Source organism: Antechinus flavipes, chromosome 3, assembly GCF_016432865.1.
Source record: "Antechinus flavipes isolate AdamAnt ecotype Samford, QLD, Australia chromosome 3, AdamAnt_v2, whole genome shotgun sequence".
NCBI classification, from domain to species: domain Eukaryota; kingdom Metazoa; phylum Chordata; class Mammalia; order Dasyuromorphia; family Dasyuridae; genus Antechinus; species Antechinus flavipes.
Window position 1 is genome coordinate 579,885,531 of NC_067400.1, and position 15,102 is coordinate 579,900,632.

The window sequence follows — 15,102 nt, forward strand, 5'->3', positions numbered from 1 at the left end:
AAAAGAATACTCTAGAACTTTTAGTCTTAAAAGAATTGATTGGGACAGAGAAGTTAAGTGATTTGACCAGGTTCCTGGTCACTTTATATAAGAAAAAACCAAGAATTGAACTCAGGTCTTTCTGCCTGTGGAGGCAGTTATCCATCATGTACATAAACTCTTCAAGAACCACATTTCTCAGAAGATATGCAGGCTGCTTCATTACAAGCTACCATTACAGGGGGAGTCGCCTCTCTTCTGAATAGAAAGAATTGATGTTTAAAGATTTAGGGAACATGAAAGGGAAGGTAAAACAACAATAACAATAAACCCAAAACACATATCACTTGACAAGCCCTTCTGATCTAGCAGAGGGGAGTTGCAGTGGCTAAGAGGTTCTGTTTTTTGAGTGGGACAAACTAATAATGATGGGAATTGCCAAACTCAGGATGACAACCTTAATGTTCTGTTCAAGCAAGATTTGAGTCACTCAGGGATTAAGACAAAAATCCATACCTGTTTAATTCTGTTAATGGATATCTGAAAGACTCTTGAGGGGGGGATGAGACTTTCTGAAATATATTTGTAAGTTTAAAACCAGAATCTGCTATCTTGGATATACTAAAAATCAGAATAAAATTGAACATGGAAACAAAATATAGTTCTAAATTAAAAAGAAAATAAAGGAACAAAAAAACCAAAGAACATATGGCTTCATGGTCCACAAGAGTTGGAGAGAATTTAGACAGGTTTATGCACCAAGAGGACAATGACCTGACAATCACTAAAGAAATAACAAATATTCATGATCAGCCTTGTGGGATATAAGAAAGCTCCAGCAACTATGTGTGAAAGCAAAGACAATGAGATAAAAAAAGATCCTAAGAACTCAATGAACTAAGGAGAAAATGGACAAATCCCAGCTACTACTTTCAATACTACTTGACCTTGGAGAAGTGACTTAAAAGTCTTAGAAATTCAGTTTCTTCATCTGGAAAACAAAGGGGATATACTTAAAAGCTTCTGGCAATTCTAAAATCCTCTTGTCCCTATGATTTCTTAGCTTAGCTTGGGCAGTTACTCTAGCTTTAAACGTGTGTGGGGGGAGATAAGACATTTAGTTTGGTCAAAGGTACAAAGAGGAGCTAGTCATTTTGTTTTTCAGCTTTTGCATATCCAATGCTTACATAGCATTTTAAACCTCTTTTTATTATTATGAGTATTTATATTTATTAAAAAATATATATTTAATATCTATTTTAATCTCTACTGTCTATCTACCTCCATCTAATATTTCTTCTAATAAAGGAAGTAAATTTTAAGACCATAGTTTTTTGTTTTTACCTAAAAATATCAGGCAGACTTAAACTGTAAAATTCTGACAATTTTTTTCAATGACATTTAAGTTAGACTAGAATTTCTATTGGGAAGACAATATTGAACAATGTGAGCTGAAGTGAGGACAAGATATGATGTGTAATCTAGTTGCAGAAGTAGATCCCACATTTAAACTCACTAATGTCAAACATGACGGCAAGTGGAGTAACTCAACAGGGTTGTCTCAGAGCCACAGAATCAGTTATGTTACAACTAGGATTCCCCAGAGAAAGACTAGTATTATGGATTAACTATGGTGAAAGAAGAACATCTTTAGACCAATATGCTATCTTTTAAAGATTCTGATTTTTCCAAATGAAATCTTGACTAAAGCAGTGCACAGCCTGTAGAGTCTATTAGGTTTATTATAATGCACCAGACTCATGCTTCTGGATGAAACCAAACACTTCTAAATATCATTATTGAAACGGTCAGTTTACTTATGTCATAAACAAACTGTTTAGGTCACCTAAGTTTCCGCACAGTACTAAAATGTGCTACTTGAAACTGTTATTAAGCAACTTTTGTTTGATTAGACAAAAGTCCAGTTAAATTCTAACAGGTTTCTTAAGTTTTGACATTAACACTTTCATTTTCTTTATTTCCACATAAAAATGCTGCCCATAATTTTTTTTAAAAGGGTTAATTTTTTCCCCATATAAATATAAAAATTGGCTGACTTGAGTATTCTTACATTCTAAATGTTCATTATCATAAACATGTAAACATTTATATGGAAGATGTAATGTTGTATTTTAAACAAATAAAAAATGTTAGATTTAGTTAAGTGTTTTTGAGGAAAGATCATGTTTGTGTATGTGTGAAGAGGTGTATTATATACACATAAATTTATTATGTAGCATGAAGAAATTAAGTTGTCATCAAGATAATCTACTATCATTATGCCACAACTAGTCATTATCAGCTTAAAATTATGTTTCTTCTAGAGCTTCTAGGGGCCCTTTTCCCTAAACAATTGTAGCATATGGGAAAGAAAATTGAATTAGTCAGGGAAAAAAAAAAATCTAAGTTTTGGTCCCAATTCCATTAGGAATTTCCAGTGTGGACCTTGGGCTAGTAACTAGGTCTCAGTTTCCTTACTGGTATACTGGGGGTTCTATTAAAATCTTGCTTACCTCCAATGTTCTGAGTTTTCTAAAAAAAAGCCTTTTACAGACAAGCTGTAAATTATATGCCTGATATAGGATTGTGAACATTATCCAAAACTAAGGTAGCTAAAAACCAAAAATATAGTTTGAATACAGCTTTAAATCAGCACCTGGTGTGAGCTTTCTTGAACCCTTAAATGAGCTTCTGAGAGAATCAAGGAACGCCTCCATATTGTCATCCACCCTGATTCAGAATGCAGAAAAGTCACCTGGAAAGGAGGTAACTAAAACACTAAAGCTTTGATACTTAACCCTAGTTTACAAAGTAATTTCTAACCAACCTTTTAATCATTGGCGATTGCCATCTCTTTCCCATCTGCATCCTGAGAGCAGTGGAGAAAAACAAATGTCAAAAACTTAATTTACTACACACATTAACTTTGATGCAATACGCAACACTGAGGAAATCAAAATTGAAAACCCACTAAATAGAATTGCTTGGGCTATACTTCAAGTTCCTTATAGTCATGCACACATGACAAAACATGCGTATACAGTTCACATTAACTTCATGCCACACATTAACATTTATAAATGAAAACCAAACCCCAAGACAGAATCTACTGAAGATTCCCTCCAAGAAGCACTAACTCTAAAAGCAACACTATTCTTTGAGAAGGGCTCAGACTAGCAAGTAAATTCTCAAAGTTTGTAGCAGTGGCACTAAGACTTAATAAAGAAAATTACCGAGGAGAGGACTCTTTCTGGCGTTTCCGTGGTGATGGGGATGCACTCCGGGAGGCCGAATGTCGTCGACGTCTTCCCACTTCTCCATTTTTCACGTTTGATCTCTTCGGTCGTTCGTCTTCTGAGGAGGAGGAGGAGCCAGAGTCTACAATCACACAATTGGCCACGGAAAATTGAGTTAACACTTTATGCTCCTGTGCAATGACTGGCTGTAGCCAGGCTGGCATTTGACTTTTATTCAAACCTACCAGATGAGTTGTGTGTTTAAAAGCAAAATGACAACATGGACAAGTTGCTAGAATTAAGCCTATCAGTACAATAAACCATCTTAAATACCTAGTGTGGATAGCCTGGTCCTTTTGAAATCTATAGGTAATCAAGAAGTGCTCATTGATTTTGAAATCAAATACAAAAGTAGAAAACACATTATCTGAATAGCATCATCTATGAAGAAGAAAGCTATTGATTTATCTGGGAAGTCATTGATTGTTCTAACAATTATAAATTTTTGCTTCTGGGCATTTAATTGTAATATTTTAACCTTGAGGCAAGAGAATGGAGTTGAATTCTATCATAAATAAACTAATTCATGATCATCTTAATCATGATGATCTAAAACTGATAAATAATAATCCACTTTTAAGACTGTTTCCCCTGTAATTCAGTATTCCCACCCCAACACCATATATCTATAAACCCACATTACTTCTTGTAAACTGTGTCTTGAAAGTACAAAAGTTCAGATTATCCTTTGGACATGCTAAATTCCTTAATTAAATGACTCTCTTCCACATGATTGAAATACAAAATAATTACAATACAACCTCCCAATAAAAACCACAAAAATACACATTAACCATTAACATTAATTAACAGTTGTAACATATAACCCTTTGTATTTGATATATATATTCTATCTATTTTGATATAATTCTTTGAACATGTATAAAGAAAATTCTCAAACTATAAACCTGAGGGTTAAAAACTTTTTTTTTTTTAAATCTCAGAACACAGCATAGTACCATGCACACAACAGGTATTTTATAATGCTAATTTTGAAACTATCACATTAAATTTCTAAGTAGTATCTTTCATGTACCAGTCTTCCAACAGCTCTAATGACTGAAAGGTTGCTATTTTATAACTGGTATGAGGAGTGAGTACTTTAGGGATTTGCCCTAAAAGCTAACACATACCATGAGGTAAAATTAAAATTAAATTTTGAAACTAGATTTCTCAAACTCAACTGAACAAACATGCTACTTGACATATAACATAAAGTCCAATAACTATAGTCACATGCCATTTCTTAAAAGAGTAGTAAAGGAATAAAGGCCTAGTTCTGGGCCTGAAAATACAAAGATGAACAAGAATTCCTGCTCTAATGGGAGGAAGATGGCCTCTCAATTTAGTCTCTTCAGGAACCCTCCCCCTTTTCTTTTTTTGTTGAAGCAATTGGGGTTAAGTGACTTGCCCAGGGTCACACAACTAGGAGGTGTTAAGTGTCTGAGGTCACATAGGAACTCGGGCCCTCCTGACTTCAGGGCTGGTGCTCTATACACTGCGCCACCTAGCTGCTCCATGCCCTCCCCTTTTAACCCAGGTAAGAAAAATCCCAGTATCTATACCAGAAGAAGACTGCTGGTTCTGTCTCCGGTATTGCCGCCTCTGTTGCACGGAATCCGCTGCTGCCATTTTGCCACCTTTGTCTTCTTCTGAAACATATGTGTGTTTAGAAAGTACTTACACTTAAGAGACCCCCAAAACCCCTATATGTCTAAGACTAGGTAAGCCTTCCTGCCTGTCAGTATGGTTTGCCAGAACTTTTGGAGATGACCAAGGATTTCAAGTCCTCATTAAAAAGAGCTTAATTAGGAATATCTCCAGTGCTTCGTGTTCATAAAATACTTGGTACCCAATCTCTCATTTGACAACTCCTGGCCAGGAGCTAATGTAATTATGATCCCCATTTTACAGACTTTGGCTCAGAGGTGAAATGACTCATTCATTTCATGCAGATCTAGTAATGGCAGTCTTTCTCCTTCCTCCCTGCACTACTATGACCCACTGTTGAAGGTCCCTATTACCCATAAAATTAGTACAATATTAACAAAACTTACCCGATTCGGATAACTCTACTTTCCGAGGTTTTGGTGCTGGTGAAGGTGACTCCCTTTTCTCGGTACCTTTATGTTTTGTTGCTAGAGAAAAGGGGAAACAAAACAAAAGGTGTTCCCATGAAAGGATGCTGAACATACTAAGATCCCAAATGAAATCATACTAAAAGAGTTCGGGAGACTATATATATGGCAGTGTGAGCAGAGCACAGAATCTCAGTTTAGAGAACTTGGAACCTTGACTTTTTATTCTGCACTTGTGTGAGATAGGGCCTCAGTTTTCTCCTGTCAGATGACTAGACAAGACCTAATCAGATTCTTTATAGATTTTAATGAGCCTACAAGAAACTTATATGACTTTAAAAAAAAAAAAAAAAGATACTTTTCAGAAAGAAACCCCATCAAGTGCTCTGAAACATACACAGCTTCAGTTACTGGCCAGGGAAACCTGTCTATAGTGAAAGCAAATGTTCCTGTTCCCCAAGAACAGAACTCTATTGGTGTGCTATATACACCTACATGTACAGCAACGTATGTGGGCAATACACATAATCTGGCTAGGCTAGTATAGCAGCCTGCATTATTTCCTACAGATGCTCCAAACATGTGCCTCGAATAGATTAATGGGAAGTGTTAAATCTTTCAGTAGCCTTAAAGGGTTGGGAATACAACTAAGCCTGTGGAAGTACCTATCTGTTGAATAAGCCTAAAAAGGACTGTCAGCACTCTAAGTACTTCTAATGCTAAGATATTTCCTTGTAAACCAAGAAGAGCCTATGAGGAGCTGGCCACATTTAATAATAAGTAATAATCAAATGAAAAAGAAAACCATCATCTCATCATAGTGTACTTGAGACAGTCCTTTTGGGCTTCATATCTTAAAAGATGTGGAGAACTTAGGGAAGGACTCAATACTATCTGAATTGTGTGTGTTCAGAGGACAAGCAATATATAAAGTTAAAGGGTCCAAAAGAAGTGAGAGAAAATTAATGAAAATGGAGCTGTCTAAAGAATAATTGGTTCAACCATCTTCAACTAGTAGTTTAGGATCAGTACATAATGGTTATAACTTTAAAACATCAAAAATTTAAGTGAGAAATTAGGAAATTAGAGAGAAACTCTCCAGAGGTTTATAAATGTTAAATGCTGAAGTGGGCCAATGGGCCAATTAACCTTTCCAGGGTAGGACTAAAATCTTAAGTTCTCTTAAACTCTCTAACTAAACATTCTAACTCAATTAGCTTAAAACAGCTCTATTTATGCGAGATAAAACACAACAAGGCTGGGTAAAGCTGTAATTCTCATACTGACTAAGAAAACTCCACAACTTCAAAGAACATTCCCCAAAACGAACAGTTGTAACAGTTGTACTTTTAAAAATAAAATATTGTTGAATTGAAATTAATCGAATCAAAAACATTTTTAGAAATATTAATTCAGCTTCTCCTATACCTTTGAGAAAAGCAAATAGTGCTTAATAGACATTTTACAGCAGTTTGTAAACTTTGGCGCATTAATCATTTTGAGAGTACTCTATAAATATGGAATCAATCCATGAACCAGTGGTTAGAATCAAAATGTAGGAGATGCGATACATTATTTCTTCTAGGTAAACATTTAAGAGAGAAATCTGGCCTGAGGAAAGAAAACCTTTATGGTTACTATTAAAGCTGTGATTAATAGTGGCATGTGTGACTTTTTTTTTTTAATTTTTTTTAAATAACTTTTTGATAGAACCCATGCCAGGGTAACAGTTGTACTTTAATGCCATCCTCCAATCAGCCTTTCTATAACATAGCTAAAAAATGGGCACCTCATTCCATAAAGATGCCCAATGGAAGGAAAATGCACCTCCTGAGGCAGTTCATTCTGCTGACAGACACTTCTATTTCTTAGATTTTTCCTTTTAAGTCTCCAACTTTTGGGGGGCAACTTCTAACTATTGCTCCTAACTCACATCTCTGAAGCTAAACAGAATCAGCCCTATCCTTCTTCCAGGTACTAGTGGCCAGCCCATTTTAAAAAAAGAAAAGCCTGTCCCTCCAACCAATTCAAACAGACCTTTACTATGCCTGCTGCCCTCTCTCCTCTAGAAACTTTGAGACATGGAGGAATAAAAAAGAGACAATCATTTAAGCCAGATAAACCTAACCATGACAGAAGTCAGTGAGTGGGACAATCATCTCACTCCAAAAGTCTTAATACACCCCAAAATCTCATTAGATTTGGCTTTGCCATTAAGTTAATTCTTAAGTCCATCACCACAGCCACATCTTTACACAAGCTGCTGTCCAATGATGGTAACTCATCTTATGTTTATGCAGTTGACTTTTTCAACCCAAGTTAAAAACAATATTGCCCTATTATTACTTTCCATCTTCCTGTATTCCCTAGCTTGTCAAAAATCTTTCTGAATCCTAATTCCATTGCCTACGGGATTGTACCCTATGCAAATCTTAACAAGCAGATCACTTAAGGCCTGCCTTTATACAAATCACTATGTTCACAAGAACAGATTCCCCAGAACACTATTATGAAGAACTCCTTCCAAATTGACGTCAAATAATGAACTATGCTGTGGATCCAACTTGTCTGAATCCATCTGCTTTTCCTATCAACTAGGCTGCATCATTCATCTTTCCCATATGTACAGAATGAGACATGATTTAATCCAAATTCTTGTGAAAATAAGAGTTGTCTTATTCCTCTACACCCATCTACCAATTTAATAAAATAGAAGTAAGGTTAGTCTCGAACAGTTTGTTGCTGAAGCATTCTTTGATCACTAGCCTCCTTTTATACAATTTCACTCACCAGGATCTCTCAAATTGCTTGACAGTGTCTCAACATTCAACACCCATTTTTTACTAACTATGTGACTTGGAATAGTCTAATCAAGTTGCTAAGTGCTCTCCTTCCTTATCTCAGAAATGAACCACCATGAGCCACTTCAATTCTGTTCTCTCCTTCCTAGACCCACAGAGAAAAGTAGCAAGATGAGAATGAGCAGCTCTGCTTTCTTCCAGAAGGCATCCAGACTTCAAGAAGATTGAGTGTGCTCTCTCTGCTCCAACTTTTTTCCCCACTAGCACCATCTTCTCTAATCTCAGCCCTAGCTAAGACCATTCTGATGCCACTGTACCATACTTTTGCATTTATTCCTAGCATTATTTATTTATCATTGTCCATTTCATATACATTTTAAAACATCTAAGCTGGCAAGTAAAATCCTATGTACATCCACACTGATTTAACAGCTCAGCCAAAGAATCACACATCAGTTTCTATGATCTTGTAGAGAATTTTTTTAACAATGTCCTCAACCTTCCAGGGATTTTACTTCCTGTCCAAGTGCTCCATTTCAGGATGAGAACAAAAAATAAACTCTTACCAGAAAGATACACAACAGAATTCCATAAACTATCAAATCATAAATTCATTTGCAAGGAAAACATCCTACCATTTTTCAAAATGGGGTCTAAAGGATAAAAGGCTCCAGTTTTATCATCAGTAATGAGTCAGTTTCCAGTACCCATAATTACCAACCAAGGGGAAAGAGCCAGGAAAGTCAGTCCAATAAGGCCAGACTACCCATAGCCATAAGAAGGATTTCAGGGGTATTTAAAAAAATGTTTAATAAAAAGATTTTATGGATGCCCATCATTTGGAGAATGGTTGAATAAACTGTGGTATATGAATGTTATGGAATATTATTGTTCTGTAAGGAATGACCAGCGCGATGAATACAGAGAGGACTGGCGAGACTTACATGAACTGATGCTAAGTGAAATGAGCAGAACCAGGAGATCATTATATACCTCAACAATGATACTGTTTGAGGATGTATTCTGATGGAAGTGGATCTCTTCGATAAAGAGAGCTAATTCAGTTTCAACTGATCAAAGATGGACAGAAGCAGCTACACTTAAAGAAAGAACATTGGGAAATGAATATAAACTGCTTGCATTTTTGTTTTTCTTCCCAGGTTATTTATACCTTCTGAATTCAATTCTCCCTGTGCAACAAGAAAACTGTTCGGTTCTGCACACATATGTTGTATCTAGGATATACTGTAACCTATTCAACATGTAAAGGACTGCTTGCCATCTGGGGGAGGGGGTGGAGGGAGGGAGGGGAAAAATCGGAACAGAAGTGAATGCTGTAAAAAATTACCGTGGCATGGGTTCTATCAATAAAAAGTTATTAAATAATAATAATAATAATAAAAAGATTTTAAAAAGAAAGTCAAATTAATAAAATGGTTTATTAAACATTTTTCAACTATTATCTCTATGCATGATTCTCAGATCTACATGTCCAATCCAATCCCAATATTTCTTCTGAGCTACAACCTGTATCACCCTGAACCTGTTGGACACATCTGGATGAACTGTTTATCTCAAAATGATTATGTCCAAAACATCTTCTCCTGGCCCATCTACTCCCCCTTTTTCCTTTCTATTGCTGCTGATAAATACCACTATTCTTCAAGTCAGTCAACCTTGCAATATCCATGCAATCTCAATTCTTCAATCTCACTCATCCCATATATGCAATCTATTATCAAATGCTGTCATTTCTACCTTAGTATTTCTCATATTCTTTTCTCCTCTGAAACTGCTACTACTCTGATGCAGACTCTCATATTCTAGTTTATTTCCCTACTTTAAGTAACTTCCCTGTTCAGAGATCAAAGTGACCTTGCCCAAGTGCAGGTCTGTTACCAATCCTCTTCCCCCCCTACCTCAATAAAACACAGGGGCTTCCTCTTACTTGCCAGATTCAATATAAAGTCCTCTGGTGTTAAATAGCCTTTCTATCATTTCACTTTTCCTGCTTTTATTGCCCTTCAAGAACACTACAAATTGGCTACAACAGCCTATTTCCTGTGCTACAGAGGCTTTATCTCCTGCCGTCACGCCTCTGCCATGGCTGTTCCTGGCACCTTACAGATTCTCCTCTCCTTGGTTTCCCAGCCATCTTGAAAAATCTGCTCAAATCCAACCTTGCATAGGAAGTCTTTTCCTACCTCTCCTCTTACCCTATAGTTCTTCCTATCACTTCCCCTATACATACTTCTAATGTACAAAGGAATTTGGAGATTGTGTCCTGTTGGAACCTAAGCTGATTGACAGCTATATGTTAGGCACTCTAGAAGGTGGCTATTTTTTCCTTTCTTTACAATCTCAGAACCTAGCACAGTACTAGACACATAGTAGGGACTTCATTAATGCTGATTTACAGTTTCAATTGGCTCTATTTCTTCTTCCTTTGAAATCATTTCAAATTAAGAAGTTGAAGAAAATCAGGAAAGCCTATCTTTTATATGCTATGAAAGAACTGGAAATTAAAGTTTACTAACTAGAGATTTAAATTTATGAACATAAATCTATATTAAACTATTTCATTGAGAGAGAAAGCTCCTGGTGAACACTGTGGTGCATTAAGGCACACTTGGCCCCACATCTGCATGAGCTGCCTGGTCTGTGTAATTTCCATAAGAACTGACTTGCCCAGGGCCATAACTAGTATATACCATGACTTGAACCCAATTTTTTCTGTCTCAGTGGCAACCTCTCACATTACATACTACATGCTACAAATACATTTATGCATGTATTTTTGCTACCTGATTTCCTAACACAATGTGTTACTACTTCCTCTTTCAGTGCTTTGAGTTGAATCACAATTATCACTGTTAATACTTTTTAGAAGTATTAATTATTCATCAAAAATTTCTGCCTCAAATTACAATGGACTTGGATGGAGAGAGCCATCTGGACCCAGAGAGAGGACTGTGGGGAATGAGTGTTTGTTTTTTATTTTTTCCCTTTTTGATCTGTTTTTTCTTGTTGTGTGTCCACAAATAGCTAATTGTGGAAATATGCATAGAAGAATTACACATGTTTAACATATACTAGATTACTTGCTGTCTAGGGGAGGGGGTAGGGGAAAGGAGAAAAAATTTTGCAACACAAAGATTTTGCAAGGGTGAATGTTGAAAGCTATCTGCATATTTAAAAAATAAAGACCTTAAACTACCCTCCATCAAAAGAAAAAATGCTAGATGATTGTTACTAATTTTTACAAATAATAATAATAAAACAATGAGAAAAAAATGTCTGCCTCTTTGTATGATTTAAAATTAAGGCAACAAGATGTTTTACTATGGTGAAAGAGTATTTTTCTAGCAGAATATATGAATTTAATGTAAATAAATGGGAAAAAGCAATATATATAACAAAAAACTACTGTTGTCTGTTAAGTAATGCATCAAGTCCACAATTTTCTGTGCTCTGATAGACTACATCTTTTGAGCCCTTGAAAGGCATGAAGGAGATTGGGACAACAAAATACCCACCAAGGCCTGTATTTTATTTTATTTTTTGGTGAGGCAATGGGGCTAAATGACTTGCCCAAGGTCACACAACTAAGAAGTGTTAAGTGTCTGTGATCAAATTTGAACTCGGGTCTTCTTGTCTTCAGGGCTGGTGCTCCAACTAGCTGCTGCTCCTAGGCCCATGTTTTAAATAGGCCAAAGCAAGGCTAGCAAAACCAACACTACCTTTTCTCTTTTCTTGTTCTTTATGACACAATAACAATCTGGAAAGAAAAAAACTATCTCTGAAGCTGACTCAGGAACTTGTTCTGATGGAATATGCATAGTGTCCCAAAAGGACAATCAACCTATAATTTTCCCAAAATACCCTGCTTTTCCTCCTCCCGCCTATCCCTGATGAATTCTGAGAACTAAATAAAATTGGCTTTTTCCCTCCCTTCTTCACTTAATCTCTAACCATGGCAGCTTGCCATTGTTAAAAGTAAGAGCCCTAAATCAATCCCTGGAGGCCTGGTTAAGACTGGTGGCTACATGATTAATGGGGAAATACATTTAATATAATTGTACACATATAATCTATATCAAATTGTTTGCCATCTTGGGGGGCAGAGTGAAGAGGAGAGAGGAAGAAAAATACTAAACTCAAAAATCTTATAAAGTAAATGTTGAAAAATATCTTCATATGTAATTAGAAAAAACAAAATATTATTAAATGGGGTGGAAGAGAATAAAGATTGGCAGCTGCTACCTCAAATAAAATATTAAGAGATCTTCCATATTCTTGAGAGTCTACTCAACAATTAAAATCCTCCCTAAGATGCTATCAATATTCATTCAAATATTCTATTCAAACAGAAAACTTGTGATATTGGCACCGACATCTCCATTAACTTAGGAGTCAACCCATTTATTGAGGATGCCCCTTTTTTGATATCCATTAACAAGTGAGGAGCTGTATTGTACATCAGATATTCCCCCCTTCCTCTATTGGTGATTTTACAACACATTAGTAGTCCTCTGCTCCTAAAAATGAAGCAGTCCTTTGATAGCCAGCCACAACACCCACCAGCTCAGCACTCAGACTGCCATTCCTGGAGCCACCCAGAATATTTCACACCCCATCTCCCATACAGGTTTCTCTTCAAACTGAAGTGTGTGAATGCAACAGCAGTCTTAAAGGTTTCCCTTAGTTATTTGGCTACTGCTGGAGTTCACACATCAACAGCTAAAAAGTATTCAGTACCAAAAATGTTCCATTTATCAAGAAAAAAAATACTCTGTTTTAAAGCAACCCCACCCCTCCAAACATTACAATTCTAAAGTGTATTTAGATAGGTATTATAACAGATAAATTTACATAGAATAGGGTTTCCCTTATTTTATTTTTGTTTTTAATAAAAGTAACTTCCTTTTTCAAAAACTACTGAACACCTTCATTTCCTATCAAATGTACAAATACAACATACACCAAACACTTCATGTGAACTAAAACATAGAAATGGACATCTTCTACATGTTGTAGCTCCAGCTACATTTAAAGAAATTTAGCCACAAGATGGACATTCTGATCAGACAAAGATTCTACTAGTATTGTAAGCTTTTAAATTGATCCCGGTATAAAGCAGAAAAGACTACATTGTTCCTTGAGTTCCAAGGAATCTAAAAAGTATCTCTCCTATCATTTTTCTAACTAAACATACATCAGCACCAGATCCTGAAACCTTGATGGTTGAAAGGGGTCTTCTAGATGCCATACTAATGGAACTCGAAACTTTTTTCATGAATATTTCCACTTATACTGAAGAAAAAAGCCCCAATCATCCACACAACTTACATTCCAACTTACACAAAGCATTCTACTTCCTGGCATGATCACAGAACATAAATTCTTTAAGAATAAAATGGCAGGGATAAAAGCAATGACTAGTCTACATTTAAAGGAAAATAATTTTTAAAAAATTACTTCAGAGTATACCACGTCATACCTTTTAAGGGAACAATGTGGTCAACCAAGAATTAAAGTAGAATACAAAGTTCTCAGGTAAGATTATCAAAAAGAAAGATCTTCATAAGAAATGCTAGCTGACACAGAAGTAATGAAATACACCCTAAACTGAAGGTTTCTGTTTTACGATGACCTGAATTTCAAAAAATAAAAGTTCAAATCCAGCTGCTGCTAACATTACTTCCCTAATCCACTTAAAACAGAAAGCCTCAGAACTACAAGGGACGCCTTAGTTTTAAAACTTATTAAAATTCTAAAGGACAAAAAAGTGCTTTCCTCAAAAAAAGGGACAGTCAAGATACACAGCCCACCTAAGCTGCTTTCACTATCAAAAAAACCATTTTGATAAACAGAAAAAGAATGAGAGCAAGAGATTGGCTTTACCTTTACCTGAGGTTCTCCCTGGAGAAACAGAGCCACGACTTTTCCTTGTACGATTTGACTGCTGGGGTGTTGGTGACCGACGGGTTTTTGGCGGTGGGCTTGCTGGCGGAGATGGCCGATGTCTTCGCCGTGGAGGACTTGAAGATGGAGAGAGTCTACGAGTTTTTCTAGGGGGGCTGGAGATTCTTTTGGGTGGCTTCTTTGGAGGTGACCGGGACCGGGAAGATGATGATGATGAGCTGCTGCCAGAGAGAGATGCTGATGAGCGCCGCCTTCTGTGGACCAAGGGACATTAACTAATTTTTAACTACAATGATTAAATACCAGCTTTTTCGGTAGAATTTGCATAAAGGCAATTTTTGATTTTCTGATTTTTTTAGTTTTATGTAGCCAAGCAAAGAGTTTTTTAAATTGAAGTGGAAAATCAAACTCTATTTAGAAAACAGCCATTTCTGATTAAAAAAAATTTTTTTGACAAAGATAGCAGTTTTTGCTCTATTAGAAGTTACAAGGAGTCCAATGCTATATAACTTTTTTGTGATCTTTTGAATGTAAGTGTTGGAGTTGCAGATATGGCAAAGCTTTTCATTTGTAGAACATTCGACTTTCCTGAACCTTTAGGGATGCATTAAAAAAAAAAAAAAAAGTGTGCACAAGTGGTTTTATTTGAAATGTTGAATGTCTCCTAAAGTTGGGATATTTAAACAATTTCATCAATTTGTCTCATGGAGAAAGAATTGGGAAATTGTTTTAACTACATACACTTCTAAGCCAGGGATCTTTTAAATTCTGCAACAAAATTTGTGTTCTGCTCCAATTATGTGTACCTGCAGAATCCACCTTTGATGGCAGAATTCTCGAGTATCTGAAAAAAAGAAACCCTACCCTAAGCATGAGGGAAATACCAGCTGAAAGGGAATCTTACATAAAGTGCAAAATATTTTGACTGAAAATTGGCTGCTCAGAAAGTACAAAGAAACATACTGTCCACAAACAATGACATGAAAAGTCGCTGTTTCCATGGATTCTCCAACTTGGAGCTCC

At 36.1% G+C, this 15,102-nt stretch overlaps 1 protein-coding gene across 14 annotated transcripts in view; it reads right to left on the reverse strand.

Moving 5' to 3' along the window:
- The window catches only part of SRRM1 (serine and arginine repetitive matrix 1), a 36,810-nt gene that overhangs the window by 9,288 nt on the left and 12,420 nt on the right, over positions 1-15,102 (reverse strand). For 3 of the 14 annotated variants that reach the window (XM_051988195.1, XM_051988191.1, XM_051988189.1), the window contains exons 9-13: positions 14,059-14,333; positions 5,333-5,413; positions 4,841-4,927; positions 3,213-3,357; positions 2,807-2,848 (exon numbers count right to left, since the gene is read on the reverse strand). In XM_051988195.1, the coding sequence (XP_051844155.1) occupies positions 2,807-2,848; positions 3,213-3,357; positions 4,841-4,927; positions 5,333-5,413; positions 14,059-14,333 (630 nt within the window). The remainder of the gene's footprint in view (positions 1-2,806; positions 2,849-3,212; positions 3,358-4,840; positions 4,928-5,332; positions 5,414-14,058; positions 14,334-15,102) is intronic. The other 11 variants (XM_051988203.1, XM_051988201.1, XM_051988200.1 and 8 more) reach the window with 9 other exon arrangements.